General features: G+C 52.4%; 1 protein-coding gene across 2 annotated transcripts; it reads left to right on the top strand.

Moving 5' to 3' along the window:
* The first annotated feature begins 8,376 nt into the window (after window positions 1–8,376).
* On the top strand, window positions 8,377–18,718 carry CDK5RAP3 (CDK5 regulatory subunit associated protein 3). 2 transcript variants are annotated; one of them, XM_079904346.1, is made up of 14 exons: window positions 8,377–8,475; window positions 8,700–8,745; window positions 11,119–11,250; window positions 11,532–11,632; window positions 11,988–12,036; window positions 12,667–12,845; window positions 13,099–13,235; window positions 13,396–13,540; window positions 13,919–14,029; window positions 14,966–15,026; window positions 15,598–15,686; window positions 17,006–17,211; window positions 17,923–18,094; window positions 18,185–18,718. In XM_079904346.1, the coding sequence occupies exons 1-14, from the start codon at window positions 8,470–8,472 to the stop codon at window positions 18,248–18,250; spliced, it is 1,500 nt and encodes a 499-aa protein (XP_079760472.1). In that variant the 5' UTR covers window positions 8,377–8,469; the 3' UTR covers window positions 18,251–18,718. The 2 variants fall into 2 exon arrangements, with proteins under 2 accessions (XP_079760472.1, XP_079760471.1); XM_079904345.1 differs by having other exon boundaries at window positions 14,948–15,026.
* The last annotated feature ends 8,834 nt before the right edge of the window (window positions 18,719–27,552 follow it).

The following is a 27,552-nucleotide window of genomic DNA, read 5'->3' as shown; positions in this document are numbered from 1 at the left end:
GAAATACAAATAAGAGGGACTTCCCTCGTGGCACAGTGGTTAAGAATCCGCCTGCCAATGCCCGGGACATCGGTTTGATCTCTGGTCTGGGAAGATCCCATATGCTGCAGAGCAAATAAGCCCGTGCGCCACAACTACCGAGCCTGCACGCCACAACTACTGAAGCCTGCGCGCCTAGAGCCCACGTTCCACAACAAGAGAAGCCACCGCAATGAGAAGCCCGTGGACCGCAACAAAGAGTAGCCCCTTTCGCCGCAACTAGAAAAAGCCCGCGCGCAGCAATGAAAACCCAATGCAGACAAAAATAAATAAATTAATTACTTAATTAAAAAAAATACAAATGAGATACAGAAGTATTGTCTTTAAGAAATTCTTAATGTAACCACTTGCCTTTGTCCTACTCTCCCTGGGGGAGGTAAATGTGAAAGAAAACACATTTATTTCACTTCTTGTGGTTTCAGCTACACCAGGCTTGCTGATACGTTATCAATTCCCCTGGGGTCTATGTGAATTGAGGATATTACTTTGTAAGTTTCTCCTGCCTCTCATGAGAGGTACACACAGTTGTCCCAAGAAGGTTTCTAGATCTGTCACTTTCTCTGAAAGCCTAGTCTATTTGAGAGTGGATGTCCAGTCCAGAAGACACCAGAAGAGGCTAAAAACTTAACTCAGGTGTTGGGAAGATACTGGAAGGATGATGGGATGACACTATCCTGGAGGACTGTAACCAAGGGCCAGGACAGCATTTCCATCTGTAGGAGGAGGGGCTTGTGCTGGAAGTACTCCCTGCCCCCACTCCAAAATTCAGGGCTTTCTGATGTGTGGGACCCAGGAGGGCAGAATTCTGTTCTCTCAGCTCCAGTCTGGAGGATGCGCCCTGGTGGGTGGGATTCAGTGGATACCCACTTGGCCTGCCCTTCGAAGAATGCCAGCAGGACCAGGTGCAGGGGTAGAGGCCCGCCCCAGCTCCCCTTCCTGGGAGGGACCAGCCTGGGAAGTCAGGCCCAACCCCTGACCTTTGGTAGGTTTGTTTCTGGGAGGAGCAGGGTTGGGAGGGGAGTTTGAGATAAGGCTATAAACTATGAATATCCCTTAAACAGATCACCCCCACAAGGCTGCTTTATTGCTTTCTACAATTTTCCACCTTTTAATGCACCTTCCTAAAACTAGGTTCAAGTATGATATTCCAAATACAAACATGCAATGTGCACTTTTTCAGAAATGTGTCCTTGTTGAGTAAAGCAAGTAAAATATACCTAAGGGAGCCTCAAGGACCTTGGTGCCTGTTGGGACATGCAGCCACCAGGCCCCACTGGATTATAGATCTCTAATCTGGCCCAACAGATCATTCCTCTTATTGACCTCTGCCCAGGGAGTAGATCTAGGCTCCAGGGAGAAGAGAGGGGCTACATTTCTCCTCAGCACTCCCCCTCCTCTGGAAGGCCAGAAGATGGGAGATCCTGGGGGGGGGCGGGGGTTGGGCAGCTTGGCTGAGGGGATAAGTGGGGCCAGGCCAAAGACTGGCCTCTGGAAGCTACACCAGGTGCAGCTGGGAGGTGGGCAGGGGCAGGCCTGAGGTGGATGTCGAGGTTGCCATTGGAGGGGCTGCCGTTGCTCCCCTTCAGGGACACCTCAGTGGGGACTGGGAATACGAACAGCCAGTGTCCCAGGGACTGCCCCAAATGCTCTGCGTGTGAGAACTCGGGATCCTCACTGCCATCCCAAGGTAGAGCCTCTGAGTGGGTTCACCAACTCGCATACCCACCAGCAATTTTCCCGTTACTCTTCGTTGGTTCCCTGCGGCTAATGTAACAAATTACCACAAACTTGATGGATTTAAACAACAGAAATGTATTCTCTCACCAGTTCTGGAGGTCAGAATTCCAAAATCAGCTTCACTGGCCAAGACCAAGATGTTCCTCCTCCCGTTTCTGGTGGCGGTAGGCATTCCTTGGCTTGTGGCCGCATCATTCCCGTCGCTTCCTCCATCCTCACATCACCTTCTCCTCTTCCATGTGTCCAATCTCTCTCTGTCTCTTTTTTTTTTTTTGCGGTACGCGGGTCCCTCACTGCTGTGGCCTCTCCCGCTGCGGAGAACAGGCTCCGGACGTGCAGGCTCAGCGGCCACGGCTCACGGGCCCAGCCGCTCCACGGCATGTGGGATGTTCCCGGACCGGGGCTTGAACCCGTGTCCCCTGCATCGGCAGGCGGACTCTCAACCACTGCGCCACCAGGGAAGCCCTCTCTGCCTCTCTTTTACAAGAACACTTGGGAGAATATTTAGGGTCCACCCAGATAATCCAGGATGATCCTTACTTAATCACATCTGCAAAGACTCTTTTTCCAAATAAAGTCACATTCACAGGTTCCAGGGTTTGATGTGGGCATCTTGCGGGTCGGCGGGGAGCATTTGTTGGCCTGCCTCACTCTTCATTTTGACCACCTCTGTATTGTCAGACTGTGGTAGACAGTGAATGTGCCAACCAGACTCCCCCCACCCCGTGAGGAAGGACTTGCTGCCTTCCTTGGCGGTTGGCCTCCAGCTGTCAGCTCTTTCAGGGCCTGCTGCAGCTGCAGAGAGCACCTCTCCCAAGAGCCTGCCCTTCTGGGGCAGCCTGCATCTGGGGATATAAGGACCAGCCATTTCAGCCCCACGAAGGGCACTCGGACGGGCAATAGTCACTCCAGAGCTCTCCACCAAATTGACTGAAGCTTTGTCAGGCCAGCATTACGGTTGGATTTCTTCCACTGCTCAATCCTACTTCTGTCTGGTTCCTCTCACAGGGAGTGATGCCTAGTAAGCATCTTGCCCCCCAAACTTCACCTACTTCTGGAGAACACAAACTGGGTCACAGACGTTATAATATTTGCCAGTATGATGGAAGTGAAGTAGCAATTTTTGTGTCTTATATATTTTCATTTCCCTAGTGCGCTGGATTCAATAGTGTCCCCCAAACTCATGTCCACCTAGAACCCCAGAGTGTGACCTTATTTGGAAATAGGGTCTTTTGTTTTTTGTTTTTTTTTTTGCGGTACGCGGGCCTCTCACTGCTGTGGCCTCTCCCGTTGCGGAGCACAGGCTCCGGACGCGCAGGCTCAGTGGCCATGGCTCATGGGCCTAGTCGCTCCACGGCATGTGGGATCTTCCCAGACCGGGGCACGAACCCGTGTCCCCTGCATCGGCAGGCGGACTCTCAACCACTGCACCACCAGGGAAGCCCTGGAAATAGGGTCTTTGCAGACGCAATTAGTTAAGCTGAGGACAAACTAGATTAGGGCGGGCCTTAAACCCAAGGACTAGTGTCCTTACAGGAGGAGAGAGACAGAAACACGCAGGGAGAATGCCATGTGACGACAGAAGCAGAGATTGAAGGGATGCAGCTGCAGGTCAAGGAACAGCAAGGGTTGTCTGCAACCACCGGAAGCTGGGTGAGAGGCCAGAACAGACTGTCCCTCAGAGCCTTTGGAAGGAATCAACCTTGCTGACACCTTGATAGCAGACTTCCGGCTTCCAGAACTGTGAGAGAATACATTTCTGTTATTTTAAAGCACCTAGGTAGTGGTAATTTGTTACAGCAGCCCTAGCTAACTATACACCTAGTTACTAGTAAGATTGAGCAGCTTTTCATACATGTATTGGTCATTTGGGTATCCTGTTCTCTGAAAGCATCCTTTCTCAACATAGAAAAGCTTCTCCCCTTCCCCATATGATTGTTGTCCTTCTAGCATGCACTAAAATAATACAACTGCATTTATGGATTCCTGGACTCTTTGCACAATTCTATAGCTTTCCAGGGATCTGCTGCCTATCGGTTGGGAACCCTGATCTACAGGATTAAATTTCAACCCTTTGTCATGGACCTGAGTATTCTTCATGCTCTCACCTTGCCAATCTCTTCAACCTAATTTCTCTCTCCATAAACATCCCATGTTCCCACAATAAAGTTCTGGAAGAGTCATGCTCTCTCTTACCTATGTGCTTTACCCATGTTATTTACTCCTCCTTCCTAGAATGATGCCCATCACTTATACACCTCTCCTCTGTCCTCTCCCTTCTACCACAATTCATTCCCATCCTACCAGACTCAGCGCAAGTGTTACTTCTCCCAGGAGCCTGCTCTGATAGTTTTCCATCCCCATCCCATGCCTTTACCCCCCAATTGAGTTGGATACTCCCCCTTTCTGTTCCCTTAGCACTCCGAGCATTCCTCTTATTTTGTTTGTATGGATTTTTTAAGTTCTTACTATATATGAACACAGGGCTAGGCTCCGGGTGTGCTGTCACAGGATTTAGAATGTGGTGGGCCCCTCACACATCATACCATCACTTTCTTTGAGGGCTGGGACCATGTCTTCATGTTAAGGTCCCCAGCACCTTGGCAAACAGTGCTTGACAAATAGAGGGTAACTAATACTGAACTGCATGGGAAAGGAGGCTGACAGATGAGTGGTTTGTCAGTGGACTTGGTTTTCCTTCCCTTGGAAGAGCAGATTCCCTCTACCTGCCATGATGGGTATGAGGAAATAATGAAATGCAGTGGCATCCTTAGAAGATGACACCTTGGACCCAATTCATGAAGCCACCTAGTGAGTTGTTTCCCCCCGGACGACTAACAAAGGTGAAGGGATGGGGAGGGCACAGTGGCCAGGGTTTATCGGGCAATTATTGGCCCCGACCCAGCTGACTGGGCCCTCATAGGCCTTCTGGCCTGTGTTAACTCGTGAAGCCAACCAGCCCTGACATCTTCACCTCAAATTCCTCCCTCTAACTCCAAGTGACTCCAAGTCCTGAGCTGTAGGGGGGAAGTGATGAATAGAGCTGGGGAATGCACAGCCCACCCCCCAGGCCAAGTGACCATGGTCCCCACTCATCACTAAAGACCTGCCTGCACCAGCGGCACCTTCTCTCATTCCTTCCTTCACAGGCATCCATCAAGCACCTGACACTCAACATGGGGTGTCTTGCCAGGTGCTAGGGTTACAGAGACGAACAGGCCTGTACTCCCTGCCCACACGAGGCTCACTGACTAGTTGCGGAGACAGACTGAAAAAACCAACCCCGAGAGATTACACTGTAAGCAGCAAGAGGCCCAGCTGAGGAGGCTGGGTTTCCAGAGCTTTCAGCCCAGCAGGCAGATACACCACACACACGCGTGCGCACACACACACAGCACAGTCAGTGTGGCTGTGAGCAAACCCACATAAGACATGGACCACAAAGTCATGAACCTATGGGAGATAAATGTCTGAATGTCAAGGGTAAGCCCTCCTTTTATGGATATGACAGGAACATAAGTAATGGGCCTTCTTGCCCGGAATGGGGCGTGGTAAGAAAGAACTCTGGGAAAGTGCAGGGACTGCCAGGGTGAGGGTGCTAAGTGTCTGACACAACAACAGGGGAGAAAGTGGGAATCAGGCCAAAGAAGAGGGAGGAAGAGGCCTGCGCCTGTGGTGGCCGAGCTGTGGTGCTTGAATGGAGCAGGCAGGGCTGCCGGAGAAGCCACATCCCACGGAGAACAAGAATGAGGGCTGGGGAGGCAGACAGGCCTGGGTTTGGATCCCAGCCTCACCAGCTCCAGCTCTATGATCTTGGACAAGTTACTTAATTCCCTAAGCTTTGGCTCCCTTGCCTTTAAAATCTGCCTAATAACAGTACCCACATTATAAGGTTTGTTTGGAAGGATCAAATTAGATAAGGTTTGTAAAACATTTAGATCTACACCGGCACAGGGCACAATGACTATCGCTTAATAAGCAAACAAACAACAACAACAAAGGATGACAAGGCAGTCTGCATACACACCACCCTGGGGCTCTGTGCTTTCCTGTCCAAAGCCGCCACAGGCCTGCTCTAATCCTTCCTCACCTTCCTATGTGCTGCCCCTCCCCCACCTGCTAGATCAGCAGAGAATTGAGAGATTCACAGCCAGAAGCCTTTCACAGCCTCTCCCTGCCACTTTCCAGATGATGGGAGTCCTGAAGACCTCGATGCCCTGGATGCCAGACCACTTGTGTGCTTATCTGCCCATCGGCCCTGAGGTTCTCTATGGCCTCAGAAAAGGACAGACTGTGCAGATACTGTGCAAAATCCACACTCCTACGCTCTCCGGGGCCACCACCCTGAGGCCAGGAGCCAGGCAGAGCTGTTCTCAAACATCCTTCTGTTCCACATGAGCCACCCGGGGTGCTGCGGGGGTGGGGGGAGGTGAAGTGCTGGTGGTCTCTGCCTCCACCAACCCACCAGCGCTGGGCCTTCTAGACTCCTCCTGTCCTGCCCTGCCTGTTGGTTCAAGGAGGAGAGATGCACCTTGAGGGTAGGGCAGGGCCATGCTTCTTGGGATGTCCCAGGGAGCCAGGAACACAGAGTTGGAGCCCAGTAAGTATTTGTTTAATCATGGAGGAGCCCCGGCAATTCCTATAGCCTGAGTCAGGACTCTAAGATGGGAGCCAAATTCCCACGAGAGAGCCCTGAAGAGGCCCTTAGTTCTGCCCTATGAACCATTTTTACGGAAGTCTTTCAACCCATTCTATAAAACTAATGATTAATGTTTTATACACACATACACCCACACAGTTTGCAAATAATGAGAAAAATCTATGAAAGCATGTTGTAAGCTATAAAGAGTTACGTACATTAGTATGCTTATTTGTTTAGGCTTGTAAATAGAAATACTCTGAGGTGGTCAGGATAGGTGTTATCTCCATGTTGAGGAAACCATGGCTGGCAGAGAGCTTATGGAAATGGTCCAAGATCTCAGTGGGCAGGAATCTAGGCCTTCTCACTGCCCTATCACATCACACAGTTCAATAAAAAATTTACTAAGCCCCAAGTGATGAGACGGGGCAGAGTGGTGGGGGGAGTGGGGGGGTCATTTAGAAAGACCCAGGCAGAGCCCCCTTGAGGAGCTAACAACCTGGAAGGGGAGGGATGCAAAGTGGCACACCCAGCCCTGTGAGATCCCCAGCCCCGCCTCTCTCCTCTCTCCTCACGCTCCCCACTTCTTGCCCAATCTAATGCCCTCCCTCAGCTTCAGCCACCACCTGAACCACAGATCAGTCAGCCTACGGCTCTCCAAAGCTGCGTCCCCAGTCCCCTGAACTCCAGAGCTACAGACCCAAGTGCCTCCTGCATACTTGCCACCTGGGGGTCTCCCAGGGCCACCAACCCCACAAATTCAAAGCTGATATGCCCTCCTCCTCAACCCCGGCTCAGCATCCTGCAACCCTGTCTTAGGTGGAGGCACTCGCATCCAACCACCTAGGTGTCATCCTGCTGTCCCCAAACCACACAGCCAATCGATTGCCAAGTCCTGTCCATTTTCCTCCAAAACATCTCGGAAATCCAGTCCTTCTCTTCCTCCTCATGCCTCTGTCCCAGGTCAGGCTCTAACTCCTGCATGATAACCTCCTGACAGTCTTATCTCCCATGAATCCATCTTCTTTGCAGTCAATCTGTACAGGTCCCTCCCTGTCTCAAGGCTCAAACCCTTAAAACCCTCCAATGGTTCCCCTCTCTCTGCAGGCGTGAAGTCCAAGTTCCTTCGTGAGATGATATGATACAATACTACCCTTCCGCCTCTACAGTCTCTTGTGCCTCAAACCTTTCACGGCACAGAGGCTGGCCTGCCTGCAGGCCTGGCTTCATGCGTGTGAGACCTCTGCAGTTCATATTTTTTAACAAGGGCATTTTAATTTTGCACAGGACCCCACCAATTATTTTGCTAGGCCTACCTGCCGGTTTTTCCCTGCACCCCCTTGCGGTTTGTGGCCTGCAAAACTTTGTACAGTCTCCTCCACCCAGAACACCCGTCCCACATCACCTCTTTCTGCCGCCCTTCTTTTAACACTCAGTTTAGGTGTTATCTTTGGGACGCCTCCCTTGACCCTCCTCCCTCCCGATCCCTGCCCTAATCACACAACACATAGCAGGTGTTCAACACTTGCCTATTACATACTGAGAAGGCAATGTGTGACAAGTGCCACAAGAGACCAAACTACGATCGATCGATCGACGGTAAAGCAAGGCAAGGAGAGGGAAGGCATTTCTAACGACCTCCAGGTTCCTCAGGGGGGCGCTAGGACCTTGTCCGCAGACGCGTTAATCCTTGAGCAGAAGGCTCTACTCCTGCCTGGCCGGAAGCGGCCGGGATCGGCTCTTGGGCGGCGCCTGCCGCAATCGCGTCGCCACTGCAGCCCTTTCCGGGAGCCCCCGCCCCTCCGCGGCCGTGAGCCCGCCTCACGCCTCCCATTGGCTGTCTCCTCTTCTCCCGCCCTTCCCGGGCTCAGCCACTCGGAGCCCCGGGGTGGGTGGGGCTTGAAGCCCGGGTGGAGCGCGCGCCCCGATTGGCTCTGAGGAAGGCGGTGACGTGGCCGGAGGAGACCTAAACTGAGGCTCAGCCCCACCACCACTGGATTAGTGGTAGGCGGGGCGGGCCCGGGTCGGCGGCCGGAAGCGGAAGTGGTGGAAAGATGCAGGTGGGGGAACAGTAGCTGGGGAGGTGGGGGGCTGGGTTGGGACCCCTGAACTGAGTTCAGCCCGCCCGTCCCTGACCTGCTTCCCGGGCTACCTCCGGGGCGCGGCCCTCCCCGGCCAGTCGTGCTGGCCCCGCAGGGTGGCGGTAGGGTCGGTGAAATGAGCGCGCGAGTGGCTTGTTCGCTCCCAGGACTCACGCCCCCTTCCCCGCCGTGTTTCCCGACAGGACCATCAGCACGTGCCCATCGACATCCAGACCAGCAAACTGCTCGGTAGGAGGGGGCACCCCCGCTCAGCCAGCTGTCAGGGGGAGGCCTGGCCCCTTTGCCCCCTGTCACCAACAGCTGGAGCCCCGACATCCCAAGGCCCCTGTTGAGGCGTTGACCACTCGCCCTGTTCTGTGCCCCCATCTGTGGCCGGATTGCCCCGCTAAGAGGAGCGGGAAGGAAACAGATATAGAGTCTGTAATTGACCTGTGTTTTCTACTTTAACATTTATAACATGTGTTGTCAATGATATCTTTCAGGCACAGAGAGGGTGAGGTGAGGTCTTACCTTAAAGATGGTCAGCTACTGAATGGCAGATCTGAAGTTAGAACCTAAGTCTGTCAGGTTCCAGTATCTATGCTTTTTTGTATATGCCGGAAAACCCCCTTTTTTTAAAAAAAAAAAAAAAAGGTTCCATCTCCCCTTGATTTTAGGAGGAAGAGGAACATAGATCCAGTTGGAAAGAAAAAACCTTTTAGTGGCCAGGTCATCTCCCTGCCATCTGTATCTGATCTATATACCTCCTCCCCAGTTCAGAGCCAGGGAAGGACCTCTTCATTCTGACCCCTCCAGGGCCACGCACAGCTCCTGGGTTTGTTTTCTTTATATATAAATATATATATATATATGTATTTGTTTATTTTTGGCTGCATTGGGTCTTCGTTGCTGCGCGTGGGCTTTCTCTAGTTGCGGCCAGTGGGGGCCACTCGTTAATGGTGCACAGGCTTCTCATTGCGGTGGATTCTCTTGTTGCGGAGCACGGGCTCTAGGCGCGCGGGCTTCAGTAGTTGTGGCACGTGGGCTCAGTAGTTATGACTCGCGGGCCCTAGAGTGCAGGCTCAATAGTTGTGGCGCACGGGCTTAGTTGCTCCGCGGCATGTGGGATCTTCCCGGACCAGGGCTTGAACCCGTGTCCCCTGCATTGGCAGGCGGATTCTTAACCACTGCGCCACCAGGGAAGCCCTGGATTAATTGTTTTGATGCTGGTTTGTCATTAAGATGACATCTGTTTGCCTCATCCCTTTGCTTCTACTTCTGTGACATCTACAGACTTTTTCTTTCTGAAGATTTTAGAGGAATACAGTGGAGGGAATATAACTGATAACTAGTGTGGGCCCTCAGTGTTTGACCAGCTGGCAGATTTATTAACAAGGGCAAGGTGGCCACTTAGTGGAGGCTTCTTTAGTTTTGTTGCAGATTTGTCCCAGCTCTTCAGCACACGTAAACTCTTTTTTTGTTGTTGTTTTTTCGGTACGTGGGCCTCTCACTGTTGTGGCCTCTCCCGTTGCAGAGCACAGGCTCCGGACGCGCAGGCCCAGTGGCCATGGCTCACGGGCCTAGCTGCTCCGCGGCATGTGGTATCTTCCCGGACCGGGGCACGAACCCGTGTCCCCTGCATCGGCAGGCGGACTCTCAACCACTGTACCACCAGGGAAGCCCAGCACACGTACACTCGATGTCATGAAAAGGACCAATAAAACAACAGCCATTTATTGAGGGTTTATTCTATACAAGGTGCTGTTTTATGTGCCTGACATTATGAAAATGAAGATCACTACAATTCATTGAGCCCTTGCCATGTGTCAGACACAGCACTCAGTGTTTTACCTTCATTCCCCCTTGTACTCAGTATCTTTATCATCCCCATTTTACATGTAGGGAAACTGAGGCACAGAGAGTTTGAGAGACTTGCCCAAGAAAGTTAGTAATTAGAAGCCAGGACCATCTGACCACAAAGTCTAGCTCTTAGCTCTCTCCTACTGAGGAAATGTACATGGCTCTTATCCACCTATACCCTCTACTAAAAACACAGATCTGGGCCTAGAATCCAGGAGGTCAGTCACACGGGTATTCATGTGTGCAGGATGGTACTTCACGGGTAAGAAGAGACCAGTGTTATCTAGTCCTTAGGGCGCTGTAGGTAGTAGGGGCTTTGCAGTTATTCATTCATCTGGTATTTGGCATAACCATCTTGTATTTTCCATTGTCATGGTTAATCCCAGCCCTGAGGAAGTGGAAGTTGAATAGCGTCTGCTGTCAGTAAGAAAGATATAGTTATCCGTGGAAGCAAGAATATCATGGAGAATATGGTCCATATTGGCACTTTGATGTCAGGACCAATTTGAAGTTTTACTTTATCCCTGTGTTGAGGCAATTGCTCTATAAAAGTCACACTGTGGATGAAGTCAGGTTGCCAGAGTCTGTTTAGCCCCAAGCATCCCTTCGGGCCTGTCTTCATTCCCATCTTCCCGTGACCCCCACACCTTAACCAATATGAATACAACTTTTAGCCAATGCCTTAGCATATTTCACTTGAATCAGTGATGGAATTTTGGCCATGGGAATGGAAATGCTGTGATTTGGGTGCTTCTCCTGTAGACTGGCTGGTGGACAGAAGGCACTGCAACCTGAAATGGCAGAGTCTGGTGTTGACCATCCGAGAGAAGATCAATGCCGCCATCCAGGACATGCCAGAGAGCCAAGAGATCGCCCAGCTGCTCTCTGGATCCTGTGAGTGCTTTGGGGCTACATTACTGGACCCCACCCCTTTCCTGGGGTGGTACATATCAGCTGAGCTGCTCCCTTTCCTTTAGCCATAGGGCTGACCCCTAAAGAAAGAGAGGTTTTTATTTGGGGTATAGATGCTTGTTTCGTTCAACACACAATGATGAAGGGGAGAGCTATGCCTGCTAAAGTTACTAGCATATACGTGAGTCAGCCATGCGTAGTGGCCACAGTGGGTGGGGAAGACACTGTAATTCTCAAAGTCTTTGTTCTTTCTTGCTTTCCAGACATTCACTACTTCCACTGCCTAAGAATTGTGGAGCTTCTCAAAGGCACTGAAGCCTCCACAAAAAATATTTTTGGCCGGTATTCTTCACAGCGAATGAAGGCAAGTGTGGGCGACGGTGGTAACACGCAGCTGGAGACCTCCAGTCCAGGGGGTCAGAGCCTGTCTGGTCTCGCTGAGGATCCAGTGGAGACGCCTACATAGAATATCTCCTCCACTTTCTCTCCGTCCCCACAGTTTATGCCAAAAGTAGATCCTACCCCTGGCTTTACATTTGCTTTGGGGATCGCTTGTCGGCACCACACTCTTAAAATAAAGTGGGTGGTCCAGCCAGCATTATGGAGGAGGACGAGGAGAGGCAGAGACTGGGAGAGCCTCCCCGGCTGGGGGACTGAGCTGGGATGCACTCAGCGGCTGCTGAGTGCTGTTCAGGCCCACTTCCTGTTTCTTTTCTTAGGATTGGCAGGAGATTGTAGCCCTATATGAGAAGGACAACACCTACCTAGGTAAGGTGGCCCAGCCCAGGAGTCCCAGTGTCCATGGGGAGGCCGACTCCCCAAGTTCTGAGACAGTGGGCTTCTAGGAGGCACAGTTCACGTGGGGGAAGAGGCTGGGGTGTAGATGTTTGTGAGGTGGGAAAATAAATTCCACGAAGCGTGTTGGGAGGAGGACGACCACCAAGCAGGTGTGTGCAGGTCTTCACCAGTCACCTCCTGGTGACTGACTCGTCCACTGAGCACAAGAGGCACGGGTTGTCCTGGGAGCTGTATCAGGGGCCTGAGGGAGTAACTAAAGGGCTGACTGTAGTTCGGGTTGTGTTTTCTAATAGTATAAATAATTGTAATAGCTAATATTGACAGAACACCTACTAAATGCAAGGGATTGTACTTGTGTTTTATGTGGGTTCTCTCTCTTGATCTTCACGATAACTATTATTGCTCCTGTTTTATAGCTGAGGATTGGATTAGAGAGGTTAAATGACTGTCTTAGGTTCCACAGCCAGGAAGGGGAAGAGCTGGGAGTCCAACCCCGTGCTCTTCGCCACCCGACTGGGGTATGTTTGTGCGTGTCCTTGGGGCATGCCTGCCTTATGGTGTGCAGATCTGGGGTGAACTTCCTGGGCCCTTCTTTCTCAGTGGAACTCTCCAGCCTCCTGGTTCGGAACGTCACCTACGAGATCCCTTCCCTGAAGAAGCAGATCGCCAAGTGCCAGCAGCTGCAGCAAGAATACAGCCGCAAGGAGGAGGAGGGCCAGGCGGGGGCTGCCGAGATGCGGGAGCAGTTCTACCACTCGTGCAAGCAGTATGGCATCACGGTGAGCGGGCATCACGGTGAGCGGGCATCACGGTGAGCGGCGGGTTCTTGCCGTGGCAGGAGGACGGACACCTGGGGCCTCTGTCTTCCTGGGCCCAACGCCTTTGCTTCTGGGAAGGGCTTCCCTCTCAGCCTGGTTGGGCCCTTCTCAGGCCATTTTCTTGCCTATCTCTAATGTTCAGGCGTATTCTTTAATCTGTTGTACTCTGCTTCCCACCACTTCTGTCTGAGCCCACCTCGTGGATCCTCTCTAGGGGGACAACGTCCAAAGAGAACTGCTGGCCCTGGTGAAGGACCTGCCGAGTCAGTTGGCTGAGATTGGGGCGGCGGCCCAGTCCCTGGGGGAAGCCATCGACCTGTACCAGGCCTGTGTGGGGTTTGTGTGTGAAAGGTACTGAGGGCCTGTTTCTCCCCAGCGGGGGGGACAGTTTAGCTACTTCCCCAGCTATGCTCTCTCCACTTGTATTTTCCCCACATGATATTTGAGAGTCGGGGCCTATGCTGGCCACATGAGTGGGCAGCAGGAGGGTCAGCTGCCTGCTCCGTTGCAGCCCCACAGAGCAGGTGCTGCCAATGCTACGGTTTGTGCAGACGCGGGGGAACTCCACCGTGTATGAGTGGAGGACGGGCACGGAGCCCTCGGTGGTGGAGCGGCCGCACCTCGAGGAGCCCCCTGAGCAGGTGGAAGAAGACGCGGTAAGACAGGCCTAGTAAGAGCCGCTTCCTCCCCTCATACGCCATCCACACCCCACTTGAGTTCAGAGTCCAGAGGGAAGAAAGGGGTAATTCCTGTGAGAGAGACTAGGTGGAAGGGCCCGGAAGGGCCTACCCCTTTATTTTTCTGGCTTTCTTGAGGCCAGAGAACAGATGAGCTCGGAAGAGTCCCAGCAAGCTGGTCGACTTTGAACTGGGACCCCTTCCCCTGAGCTCTCTGAAGATGGGCTCTCCTTTGGGAACTTGGAGGCCATTATGCTTAAACAGTGCACTCCCTACTGAAGCAGCTGAGGCCTAGGGGAAGGCAGGCCCCTTTATTCACCCATCTTCTGCGAGCTAACACTTTTTTCCCCCTTCCAGATTGACTGGGGCGACTTTGGGGTGGAAGTGGCGTCTGAAGGAGCTGACTCTGGCATCTCTGCCCAGGCTGCTGGAATTGACTGGGGCATCTCCCTGGAATCGGACTCAAAGGTTAGGATGCCCTCTCGGTCCATCTCTCTGAGGACTTTCTGTGATTGCTGCTTTGGTGATAAGAAAAGTGTTGTCTCTGTCTTTAAAGACATCACATGAAGTTCATAGTTCTTGGACCAGGTGTAGTCCAGTGTGGGGCAGAGTTTCCAAAGTGACATATCAGAGTTTTGACCTCTTTCTTATGGTGTTCGGGGCAGGTGTGGGGATATAGGCAGGTGGTACCTACATGCATGGGCCCATAGTGCCATCTTTGCCACCTCCATCAGGGCTGCAATGTGCTGTCATTGAATTTTTTTTTTTTTAGAGGAATTTTTTTTTTTTAATTTATTTACTTTTGGCTGTGTTGGGTCTTTGTTGCTGCACGTGGGCTTTCTCTAGTTGGCGGTGAGCGGGGGCTACTCTTCGTTGCGATGCGTGGGCTTCTCATTGTGGTGGCTTCTCGTTGCAGAGCACGGGCTCTAGGCGTGTGGGCTTCAGTAGTTGTGGCGCATGGCCTTAGTTCCTCCGCAACACGTGGGATCTTCCCGGACCAGGGCTCAAACCCGTGTCCCCTGCGTTGGCAGGTGGATTCTTAACCACTGTGCCACCAGGGAAGCCCCATCATTGAACTTTTTTTTTTTTTTTTTTGCGGTACGTGGGCCTCTCACTGTTGTGGCCTCTCCCATTGCGGAGCACAGGCTCCAGACACACAGGCTCAGCGGCCATGGCTCACGAGCCCAGCTGCTCCGCGGCATGTGGGATCTTCCTGGACCGGGGCACGAACCCGCGTCCCCTGCATCGGCAGGCGTACTCCCAACCACTGCGCCACCAGGGAAACCCCCATCATTAAACTTTTGAGGGCTTTGGTTTATTCCGGCTCCCTCCCTTTGCTGGGGAAAGTTCTCCCAACACTGCTGGGGTTCTTTACTCTCCACCCAGGAAGCTGGGGGTGGTGAGATAGACTGGGGAGACGATGCTGCTGCTCTGCAGATCACCGTGCTGGAAGCCGGAACCCAAGGTGAGTGCACCCCTCCCTGCAGCCCTGGCAGAGCCTGCCCCCGTGTCTCTAGAAGCAAAGAAAAAGTACACTACCATGATTGGGCTTCTCAGACGTTTACCTGTTTTTTCAAAATCATGATGATGTGAGTTCAGGCGGATGGAGGGAAGTTCTTAAAATTAAATCTAGAAACTCTCAACTTTCTGGATACTGAATGTGGGTCAGCTGTTCTCTGGGGAGGTTCCGAGAGGGCTGATAGGCTCTGAGGCCTGACCTGGTCCCCGCTCCCCACAAGCTGAGAGTAGGGATCTGAGCCACTAGAGGGCAGTGCAGGATGAGACTTCACGTCCACTAGAGCGAAGGAACTTTCCATTCTTTGGAACTCAGCTCTGTGGTCCTCCTCACAGACTTGGGTTGGCATTAGTGCCTGATTAGGGCTGAGACAAATGGGAAAGGGTAACCCTTCCCACTTGGGTTGGAACAGGAAGTGGCCTTAGTGCAGTGTCTGTGTCCATATTAACCCACCAGGACTTCTCAAACTGAGAGTCTTCTCCAGTCCTCAGCAACTTTATCACTTCTCTCTTCCTGGCAGCTCCCAAAGGTGTTGCTAGGGGCCCAGATGCTCTGACACTTCTTGAATACCCTGAGACCCGGAATCAGTTCATCGATGAGCTCATGGAGGTACCTTTGTCCTCTGGGTGATGCGGGGGGAGGCCTGGCACCAGCATAGGCGGCATCGCTCCAGATACCTTACCTGACCCTTCCTTTTTGTGTAAGGGTGCTGAGCACTTTCCTTGTTCTGGAGCAGGGACTCACGTATTAGGAGGCTCCCCCATTCATTCAGCTGTGTTTATCATGTACTTCCTAAGCCCCTGGCACTGTCTTGAGGAGCTGAGCAGCGAACAAATCAAAGTCTTTGACCTCATGGATCTTATATCCTAGTGGGGAAGGCAGACAAGAAACAAGAAAAACAAGTAAAATATGTAGTATGTCAGGTGTTAACGTAAGTGCCATGGAGAAAGAGAGCTGGGGAGGGAGATGGGGTTACTGGGAAGGCCTGCAGTTTTATGTTGGTGGTCAGAGAAGGCCTTGTTGCCAAGGTGACCAGTAAGTCAAGACCTGCAGTGGGTGCAGAGAGAGCCATGCTGATATCTGGCAGAAGAGCTTTCCAGGCAGGGGGAGCAATGCAGAAGCTTTGAGGTGGGAGGTGTCCTGCACGTGTGATGAACAAGGAGGCCACTTTGGCTGAGCAGGGGAGCTGGGGGAAGTAGAAGAGCCCAGAGAGCTGAAGGGAGTTGGAAATTTGGCTTTTACTCTGAGGGAACTGGGAAGCTGTTGGAGGTTTGGTGCGACATGTTCTCATTTGTGTTTTAGTATCATCACTGTGGCTAAAGTATCCAGCAGCCTAGAGTAAGGAGCCAGTGTTCTTGGCTCTTCTTTCTGGGACTGGGAAGCAGGGGGCTTGTCTTTGTTAATCTCTGGGTCTGTCCACTTCTCGGTGGCCTGCTGGCTGAGGAGGGCCTCATGGAAGGCCTTGTCCTCGCGAGTCTAGTTCAAGTTTCCATGGTCCAATAAAAGTGACAAGATATGCGGCTGGTTCTCAGATTCCTCCTAGCCTTTTCTTAATCCAGGGCTTCTCAAACATGGATTCCTATTCCCTGAATCTCATTCTTCCCATGGAGAGAAAATACCTTCACTGGGCAGAGAGAACCCTTTGAATCTCTGCATCGTAGTTATGTGCCGCATAGCCTGGGAGGAAGGAGAGGGGTCCAGGGCCAGGTAAGGCCTGAGACAGCAATGAGGGACTGAAGGGTGATGGTGGATGCTGCCCCAAACTCCCACGTTATAGTTGGTGAGTTTCTAGCAATAAAAATGTTCAGAGGAAATAACTGCTCCTCAACCAGCATCTAACCCTCACCTTATTCTTCATTTTGACCAGCCTGAGGGCCTAGTTTCTGAGTTCTTTTCTCGGTTTGAACCAAATCCTCTTCTGTCCTCAGCTTGAGATCTTCTTGTCCCAGAGAGCAGTGGAGATGAGTGAGGAGGCAGACATCCTGTCTGTGAGCCAGTTCCAGCTGGCTCCAGCCATCCTGCAGGGCCAGACCAAAGCAAAGATGGTCACCATGGTGTCGGCACTGCAGGATCTGATTGGCCAGCTCACCAGTCTTCGAATGCAGCACCTGTTTATGATCCTGGCCTCACCAAGGTCTGGCTTTCCCCTTGATGTTGGGCTGTTCAGGGCATGCTGCAGGGCCCTGCCATCTCGGGCAGCCCTGACTCCTATTTTTTTTTTTTATAAATGTATTTTATTTATTTATGTATTTATCTATTTATGGCTGTGTTGGGTCTTCATTGCTGCGCATGGGCTTTCTCTAGTTGCGGCGAGCGGGGGCTTCTCATTGCAGTGGCTTCTCTTGTTCCAGAGCATGGGCTCTAGGCACGTGGGCTTCAGTAGTTGTGGCTCACGGGCTCTAGAGCGCAGGCTCAGTAGTTGTGGCTCACGGGCTTAGTTGCTCCACGGCATGTGGGATCTTCCCAGACCAGGGCTCGAACCCGTGTCTCCTGCATTGGCAGGCAGATTCTTAACCACTGCGCCACCAGGGAAGCCCCAGCCCTGACTCCTTGTTTCCTCGTCTCCATGACCTCTTAGACCTCATCCCTGCCTCCCATAACTGCACCATCCCAACTAGGGATGGCGGTTCTCTTTGGGGCAAGATGGGGTGGTTTGAGGTATGTAGGCAGAATCTGCTTCCCCTGTAGGATGGGGAAGTGGGAGTGGTATTCCTTGCAAGAAAGGATTGAAGGATGTGGAGGCTGAGAGGTCAATTAGAGACTTGGTTTCCTGAGCCTCAGCAGTTGGATGGGGACACCCAGGTTGCCCAGTGACACCAAACACTTACCTGAGTGCCCGGCCCAGGTATGTGGACCGAGTGACTGAGCTCCTCCAGCAGAAGCTGAAGCAGTCCCAGCTACTGGCTTTGAAGAAAGAGCTGATGCTGCAGAAGCAGCAGGAAGCCCTTCGGGAGCAGGCGGCTCTGGAGCCCAAGCTGGACCTGCTGCTGGAGAAGACCAAGGAGCTGCAGAAGCTGGTGAGACAGGGAAGGCAAGCCTGCCCAGTTGCTGCAGAATGAGGTCCCTTTGTCTCTGCTTCCTGCCCACTCTGTATCACTGTCTTTCAGATTGAAGCTGACATTTCCAAAAGGTACAATGGGCGCCCCGTGAACCTGATGGGAACCTGTCTGTGAGATGCTCCCCGTTCTTCCTGCCTGTCTTCTCAGCCTTCAGGATGGAGGAGGGACAGCCGGGGGCCCTTCCCAGCAAGAGACCAGGCTGACTGGAGGACGGAAAGCCCCAAGATGGAACCATCACCCAGATGGTTACCTTGGCACTCACTGTACTCTCTGCAAGAAGCTGTCTTAATTGGTCCTGTGACCCATCAGCCTCAAACCACAGCTTCTGCTCTTCCTCATTATCTAGTTGGACTTAATAAAAGAGGAAGGGACTCTTGTTTCACTACTGATAGTGCCGTTTTCTGGGCCTGGGGTTGAGGCTGCATGGGGTTCTTGATCCTGTGGAGTGCCAGGTTGGGGACTTTTCCTCTTTGCTTCTGGTGACGGGGGTGAGCCCCGATTAATATCTACAAATGGTTCAGCAAGGGGCTCTGGGGTAGCTGAGTCAGCTGGGCCCCTTTCTCTCCATAGCCAGGCCAGAAGCCCAAGGGGAGCAGTCAAGTGGCAGCCTTGTTGGAGCCAGCAAAACTGTATTTTCCTTTTAATCACAGCTTACCTCTAGGCAGAGGGAAAATGCGGTTTGCAGAGGAAGGGTCTGATAAACAAGGTGGAGACAGGAGTTGTCACCTTCACAACCTGCCTGTCCACTTCCTACCCATAACTGGCTGCTCTGTGATTGGGTAGAGCCCACTCCAGGCTAGTACCCTTCTCCCCGGCCACCTACCCATCCCCGTTTCCCAGGAAGGGTAGGGGTTGGGGGTGGCCAGCAATTCGATTTTAATTTCATAGCAGAGCAGTTGATTCATGGCTCTTTGTCGCTGGCGTTGACTCCCGTAATGACTTTCCATCAAAATGAAAAGTGGAGTGACACCACTCATTATTCCTGCTGCTTGTTATCTCAGTTCTGGGGAGGGCCGCCCCCTCCCTGCTGCCTTTCAGCCGTCCTGGACAGTGAGTGATGGCCCCTATTAATCACCGACCCCGCGGACTCCAGCGGACACACGCTATCCAGAGGAGAGAGAGATAAGGCGGCATGAACTGCTCGAAGCCGCTCCTATCAATTAATGTCAGCCCATCACTTCCCCCCAATCTTCGCCTGTTCACCTCCCTCCTTTTGGGGGGATTGAAAGTCTAGGAACTGAAGATGGAAAAATATTGGTATGGAATGTCGAGGTAAAACTGTCCTTGGAATAGAAGGACATCGAGGGGCCTGAGCGGGCTGCATCCTGCCCTCAGCTGCTGCGAAGGCTCTCGGCGGGGGGCGCTGTCTGCGTCTCTCAGTCCCTTTCTCTCTGAGAGAATGTCCGCTACCTCCTGGCCCACCTGTTTGGCGGCTGGCTCCACCGGCCTTCTGGCCTGCTCCTGGCAGCTGCCACCAGCTCACCGAGGCAAGCTACGCCTGCCCACTCTAATGCCCCTCATCCAATCACCAGCTATTACATGGGCTCTTCGCTCGCTGGCGCCCAGCTTTGGGGAGAAGCCTGTGGTCATGTGACCATGGCAGGCTGGGTTCAGGCCTCCGAAGCTCTCGCTTCTGCCCTCGCAGAGGAGTGCCTTGCTGGCCTTCTCTGCCCTGCCTGGGGCCGACGGGGGACATCGGATGTGCTGAAATTTGGCCATCTTTGCAGGACAGGAAGTGGGTTTAATAGAAGGTTTTCTCAGCAGAGTTTGGCCACCTTAGTAAGCAGTGGGGCTAGGGGACTGTTCTCTCAGAGGAATTGGGCTCATTTCACTGCTTATCTGGTGAAACGAAGGCCCACTCAACCCCTGGGTTCATGTAACTGGTTTCCTAAAAGCCTTTGACTCCATAACATTGGATTTATTCTCCAGAATCTTTAGCCCCATTTGGCTTTGCCCCTGTGCTTTGCTTCCTGGGTCCCACATTCCCGACCACCCTATGGCACTGAAGATCCCACCTGGCTGTTTGACCCCTCAGGAGGGCAGCTCTGTGTCTTTCCGATCTGCTCCCAGATTTCCCTGAGCATCACTCTGATTGTATTTAGGTTCCTGCTTGTTCGTCTCAGAGTCGCCTCAGAAGTTGTGAGGATTAAATGAGTTAATGTGCACAGAGGTCTTCAAACAGTGCCTGGCACAGAGTAAGTGCTCGCTGGAGAAATGTGAGCTCTTACTTTGGGTTTGTGAAACAAAGCTAAGGACTCTTCATTCTGTTTCCTTCTTGGAAGGGGGAGGTGAGAGGTTCCTTGTAGAGCTTGAGGACCAAGTTCTGAGCAGTCAGGTTTCTGGAATTGCCAAAACAAACAACAGGGAATTCCTGGGCGGTCTAGTGGTTAGGACTCCACGCTTCCACTACCAGGGGTCCGGGTTCCATGCCTGGTCGGGGAACTAAGATCCCTCAAGCCACATGGCATGGCCACAAAAATTAATAAATAAAAATTTTAAACCAGGGAGAGACAAAGAGGAGATGGGCCCAGATTACACCCTTGGAATCCTTAGTTTGATGCGAATTGTATTGTCAAGAACACATTCTACTTTTATGATTACTTCAGTGCCGCCTCTTCCCAGAGATTTAAGGCTCTCACTACTTAAGCTAAGTCCAGTCATTACCTGCTTCAGATAAGGAAAGAGTCACCTTTCCAAAATCCTCTCACCCAGCCAAATCCAGCCAATGCCCAAGCCTACTCACAATCTCTCTGCTCAGATGAAGCCTTTCTTCCTGCATAGACGCTACTGTGTCCTTTCGAAGTCTGGTTCTCAAAGCGTAGGATCCATTTGCACTGCAGCCCACGATGGTTGACCCTGAATGTGGGCTAAGTAGATGCTAATGATTACTCATCTGGGTTCCAGCTGCCCACTGAGGGCTTGCCAGGGAGACGTGGGGTCCTACACATCTAGAACTAGTTTCCCAAAGCCAGTGCGGGGCAGGGGGATTCTCTGCATCATTCAGGCCAAAAATCTCACTCATATGATCTGCTCCAGAGAACTGGCCTGGAGCTGAGGACCAAAAAAACAAAAGCAGATCCCAGGCCTTGGGGAACAGGAGCTAATCCTGCTCTCTCGTGTCTGTCTCCCTCGTTAATTCTACAGGTGTTGCTTACACAGTTTCTCCCCTAGAAACAGATCCTGCGGCTCTTCCTGCCTTTTCATCCACCCGCCTGTCCTGTTACTACAATTCTATTTCATCTTTTTTCTTTTTTTAGCTGCACCATGCAGCTTGCAGGATCTTGGTTCCCCAACCAGGGCCCGGGGCCTCGACAGTGAAAGCGCAGAGTCCTAACCACTGGACCGCCAGGGAATTCCCCTATTTCCTTTTTTTTTTTTAATTAAAATTTTTTTTTTGTTTGTGCCATGCAGCTTGTAGGATTTTAGTTCCCTGACCAGGGATTGAAGCCGGACCCTTGGCAGTGAGAGCGCCGAGTTCTAACCACCAGACCACCAGGGGATTCCCATCCCCTATTTCATCTTTTTTTTTTCCCTATTTCATCTTCTAATTGCCACTTGTTTATTTTCCTCTCCTCCCCATTCCTGTACACACACACACACACACACACACACACACACACACACACACACAATCTAATAACAGTAACAAGAAGACAGCAGGCAAAGCAACGCGGTAGTGATTAGCATCTTCTCTAGATCTAGACTGCCTGGGTCAAATCCTGGCTCTGCTCTTGCTACCAGTGCGACCTCGGGTGAGTCCCTGGACCTCTCTGCACCTCATTTCCTTCACCAGTGAAATGAGGACAATACTACCAACCTCAGGGTGGGTAGCTGTGGTGAACGTGTGCAGCACCCAGATGGTGCCTGACACGGGAAGACTCACCTGTCAGCTTGTGAGGGGTGGTGGACTGCAAATAGCCTGGACTGAGGTTAGAAACCTGTGTTCGGGTCCTGGTTCCATATGTCCCAGATATCCTAACATGTCCCAAACCAAGCCCATTATCATCCCCGTCCCACCCTGCATCCCTCCCTGATATCTGCTATTTCTATTCTATCAACAGGCTCCCAGTCTCTGCTGGCTCACCTCTAATCCACCTTTTCCATGTGCTTTGTCACCCTAATCATTTCTCTACTTAGAAACTCTGATGCCCCCTCAGCTCCCCAAATTCCTAGTGTAGCAGGCCAGCCCTTGATATTCGAACCTCCCCCTAACTTTCCGGCCTGGGTATCCACCCAAAACAGCAAACCCACGTGTGTCCCCAAACCTCTTCTTGGCCCCACCTTGCCTTTCTGACCCAGCTCAGTTGAGGCCTGAACACATCTCTGTGGACATTGCCAGTTCCCAGGCAGAATGAGCCCCTCCCTCCTTGGCAGCATCCCTGAAGCTGTGTGTAGATGCCCTTCGGGGAGCACCTATCAACTATATGACAGTGCCTTCGTATGGTGTGCGCCCCAGACTGAACTGCTTAAGAGCAGGGACTGGGTCTTGCTCATTTTTGTGTCCCCTTTGGAATCTCAAACTTAACTTCTCCAAACTTCAGTTGACTTAAGTCAACTGGGCCTCAGCTGACTTTGCCTTCTAAAATGGCTCACAACTAAGCAAAAAAAGAAAAGTCCCATCAAGAAGTTTGGGAAGGAAATTGGGTTTAAGCCGGCTTTTAAAATGAACCAATGGTCAGACTAAAATCCAATCCACAGCTGTCTCGTGAGTATGCCTGACCTGGGAGGATCTCCTGGGCCTGCCTCTCTTCTCTCCCTGTTTGGTTGAGGGCTTTTCTAGGGAGGAGAACTGCTGTCCCATCCTCTCGCAGATCTCACTGCTTCATAGACCCAGGTCTGCTGCCGAAGCTGGGGTCACCACCCCCACCCACACCGCTTACTGAGTGCTGCCCACATGCTGGGCTCTGAACAAGCTGTTCTGTACCCCGAGTCATCAGGCCCCAGGAGCTGCTCCCAGGCTGCAAGGCAGATCCCAGGGCCCAGGAGGAGGGTGTCAAGCCTGCTCCCGGGCTAAGAAGCCCAGGGTGCCAGCTGACCGCAGATCTCCATGTCCTCCAGATGCCCTTCCTCTCAGGTGGTGGGTACATCAGCCCTGAGTAAACTCTTACCTCTCCTGCCTGCCACCCTCCTCTCATTCCCCAGGCTACAAAGAAAACGAGTTTGAATATTTAAACTTCTCCTGCCTGTCTAAATAAAAAGTTCTGCACTATTTAACGCCCCAGCTATCCATAAGTGTCGGGAGCTGCCCTCTCCCTTCCAGCCTTCCCCTCCCTCCCTCTCGCCCAAACCTCGCGCAGCAAAGCCATTTGTCAAAGCCCTGCCGCAGGCTGCGCTTGGCTGTGTCTGAAAGGACAAGCGCCCCACAGGGGGAGGCGGGGGATGAATGAAGGGGCTATGCAAATTGCTGCTTAATCTGCAGAGAAACACCCAGGCTTTGGGGAGACGCTCATTACTTCTTTTAACTGTGATTAACGGGCAAATTAAACCCAAGCCCTTAACTCTCTCCTGGCAGAGGACTCGAACGCAGAACCCTGGGCCGGTGTGGGTGGAGGGAGGCACTTGTCTGTAGCTGCGGCCCGGGGACCAGGATCGAGGAGCACAAGGGCTGCCCCTTAACCATCGTCATCGTTGTGGGGTAGGAGAGAGGGGAGCCCCGAGTGGCGGGGAGCAGATCCAGCACAACTTCACACGTGGGGAAGGGGGTACTCCGTGCCATCTTTTGGGTTTCTTTCAGCCACTCGAGAAAGAACAAGGTCGTGGCCCTGGATTTGCTGCCCTTCTTTTCCCTGACCAAAAAAAAAAAAAAGTGAGAGAGCCCCTTAGGCCTCACCTGCCAGGACCTGCTGATGGTGTGACCAATGCGGCTTTAGCCCCAAACCTGGGGCTGGAAACATGTGTCTAGGGGGCCTCCAGAAATTCAACTCCAGAAATGACCTTGGGCCCAGGGAGGAGGGCGGAGGACTGTTTTTATGGGAGTAGAGACCCTGGGAATAGTCTTGCCACAGGTTATACAGGTCATAAGTTTACACGGTCGAACACCCATGTTAGAAGGGATCAAAGGTCCGAGGCATCTCTCTCTGTTTCTTCCTCCATCCATGCGTGTGTGTGTGTGTGTGTGTGTGTGTGTGTGTGTGTGTGTGTGTGTGTGTTAAAATACCTGACCCAGCTCAGAACATAAAATTGACCACTTTAGCCCTTTGTGCAGGGACTTCCCTGGGAGTCCAGTGGTTAAGACTCTGCGCTTCCACTGCAGGCAGCACGGGTTCAATCCCTGGTCAGGAACTAGGATCCCACATGCCACGTGGAGTGGCCAAAAAAACCCCCAAAAAAACCGCTTTGTGCAGGTACATGGCATTGTGCATTCAGTGGCATTAAGTGCATTCGCATCGTTGTGCAACCGTCCCCACCACTCATTCCATCTGATTATCTAGCTGTCGCATCAGACCTATAATCACCTCTAACAAAAAGCAACAAGTGAGGCAGAACTCTATAGGTAGAAGAGTTCTGTTTGAAATGGAGAAAATTGGGGAATGCCAGCTGGAGCACCGGTGGTTGAAAGGGAGGCCTCATGCTCAGGAGGCAGACTGGGTGGAAATCCTGTAGGGACTCCCCGTTAAAGGCAGGTCCCCTAAGCCCGAGTGATTAGGAGGTGAAAGATGACATACAATGGTGACGGACTGTCTGTCAACCTGACGGGGCCGAGGAGAGACATGGCCCCGTATTTATTTTGTCGTCGTCGAGTGGATCAGTAGGTCTGTCATAGAAACCAGGCCTGACAGCTCTCTCAGCAACTCAGCTCTCTTCTCTTAACTCCCGCATCCCGGCTCCACCATCTATTAAAACATCCCGGGCTGTCAGGGATATTAAAAGGCTCTGTCACTCCTTCTTAAAACAGTCATAAATACAATCTGGACACGAGCATTTGGGCAGGAGCCCCAGTGCTGAATGGGAAGAGACAACAGCAGCGACGCCTGCCTTTCTTGACAGCCAAGGCTCAAACGAGGAGCCCTGGACTCCTCTCCTTTTTCTCTCAAATGCAAGAATCAGGGCCGTCTCCAACATCTGCCAAAGCCTGGCATTTTGAAACAACTGTTCTCGAGCATAGGATGTTGCCTTTGTTAGCGTGACCACAAGCCTCATGTTATCTCTGCTGCCCGGCGCACCCAAACTGCAGCTGTTCTAAATGTTTGCCTGTGCAGCTGCTTCCTAAGCCTCCCGACGCGGGGCAGTGCGGGGAGGAACCAAAAGGTAACGAGAGAGCCCCAAGTTCTTCTTCTTCCATGATGGGATTTGCCTTCTGTCCCTCTTCTATCCTCCCTGCCCCATGCAGCCTCATGACTGACCAACCTTGGAAGGAGAGCCTTAGGCCAGAGGCTTCCCAGAGTACAGGCTGGAACTTGTAATTTTGCTCAATTGGAGGACCCCAGTCAGCCCTGAATCCTTTTTTTGTGGCGGGGGAGGGCGGCATCTTAGTTCCCCCACCAGGGATCAATCTCAGCAGTGGTTGAGATTGCCAAGTGGTCCTAGCCACTGGACTGCCAGGGAATTCCTTGGCCCAGAAGCCTTGAGTCTCTCCAAACTATGGAATCACAAATCTTTCTGCCTGGAAACTTCTGGCTTTCAAAGAGGACATTCCTTTCCTTTCTACATTTCTGATAAGAACACACAGCCTCTGGCTTCTTGCTAGGAGCTAGCCCCTCTTTTCAAGAACATCCTATCTGCAATGGAGGACATTTCTCCAGGTTGCTGCAGGGATACCAAGGCATAGGGCCAAAGACCAGTCACAATCCCCTGGCAAATTCCGACCCTGGGCTCTATCTGTGTCCGTTGGGCTAGGTATTCACCAAATGCCTAGTTTACAGAAACATACAAAGGCCCTGCGTTGACATCAGGGCAGCACCCAGGACACTGGCATCTTGAAATGTCCTGTCTTCTGCCCACCCAGTGTTGCGTTCGATGGCTGGAATCACTTCCCATCCCAGTACTTCCAGTTAGCTTTGGATATTTTTGTAAACTATGGACTATTATTTTTTTTCCCAACAAATTTACCTTCTCAGCAGCTTTTTCCAAATAGTTCATGTCAAGGAGTGTCAGACTTTTATCCTTTCTTTCTACAAGATGCATTACATGCCTACCTTATTCGGTTGTGCAGCCCCAGAGGGCAGAACTAAGCCTGTGTGTGGACATAAGAGGAAGGCAGGTTTCTACCTAATATAAGGAAGCCTCTTATGGCAACCAAAGGTGCTCCTCAGAGCACACACAGGTGAGACAGTCACCATCACTGAGGACCTGAGGCTGACGCGGGGTCAATACCTGGTGGGGACGCTGCAGAGGATGGGAGATTGGGTAAGATGACTCTGAGAGTCAAGGACTGGGGGCACTTGGTATGGCCAGAAGCTCGACAAGGCCTAGCAGCTGTTCACCAGCTGCCTTCCACGTGGCCACGTTCAAAGGTAATCCCAGATGGTCGGACCCCTCACCCTCAGAGGTCACAGGGCCAGCTGCAGGGTAGTGGGCAAGCCCTGGTAGCCCCCAGGCAGTGTCTGTGACCCGGTGGGCAGGATGCGGAGAGGCTGCCATGAGAGAGAGCTCCCTCCAGCCACTTGGGTAGACAAAGCTCAGCGCTCTTCCCTCTGGCCAGCTCCCCTCTTCCTCGTGCTGGCTTCTACTCCCACCTCCTGGCGTCTCCTCCCGTTTTCACCTGCCTTGCCTTCTCCCTCCCTTCTTTGCTTGCCTAACCCCCCCCCCTCCCCCCACCGCCTCCCTCATCTCCATGGCGATAAAAGGGGAGGTGGGGCGAGCTGTGCCCTGTATTTTGAGTCGCTCCATAATAGCTCCTTTCTCTGGAGACACAGGGGCTGCCTGTGGAACTAATCTCCCCCTGCCCGTCAGCTCACAAAGGGCCAGGGAAGCCCCTCCCTCAGCCCGGCCGCCCCCAGTGACCCCGAGCTCGTTTCCGGGTGCGCTTCCAGCCCTCCGGGGCCTGCAGCTGGGCCTCTCTCACGGGATCCTGCACACAGGCAGGGTCACCCCAGCTGACCTCCCCTGAGGACAGAGGTCAAGCCCCCTCTGGGGTCTCTAACGTGATTGGAAGGGAGCTGAGGCAGGGGGAGGGGGAGGAGCATGGGGGAGGGAACCTTCTCTTCTAATGTAAAATTAAAAGACTCCCTGTGCCTTCCTGTCTGTGCCTGTCTCTGGCTGGGTCGCCTGGCCTAGGACCCCACCCTTGGGAATCTGGGCATCTTAGACATGAGTTAAACTCCTGACAACGGGGCTTGGTCAAACCTGATCCCGGAGTACCAGAATCATAAAAATCTTGGCATGGGAAGTGGGAGAAGCTGCCTGTATGGGGCAGCTGGGCGTGCAGAGTCAGCCCTGGTTGTGACTGTGGTACTTGCTAGCTACAGTCTGCCTTT

Source organism: Stenella coeruleoalba (assembly GCF_951394435.1).
Source record: "Stenella coeruleoalba genome assembly, chromosome: 19".
In the NCBI taxonomy this organism is placed as follows: Eukaryota; Metazoa; Chordata; class Mammalia; order Artiodactyla; family Delphinidae; genus Stenella; species Stenella coeruleoalba.
The sequence above is the reverse complement of the archived record's forward strand: the minus strand, read 5'-3'. Positions and strand labels throughout refer to the sequence as shown.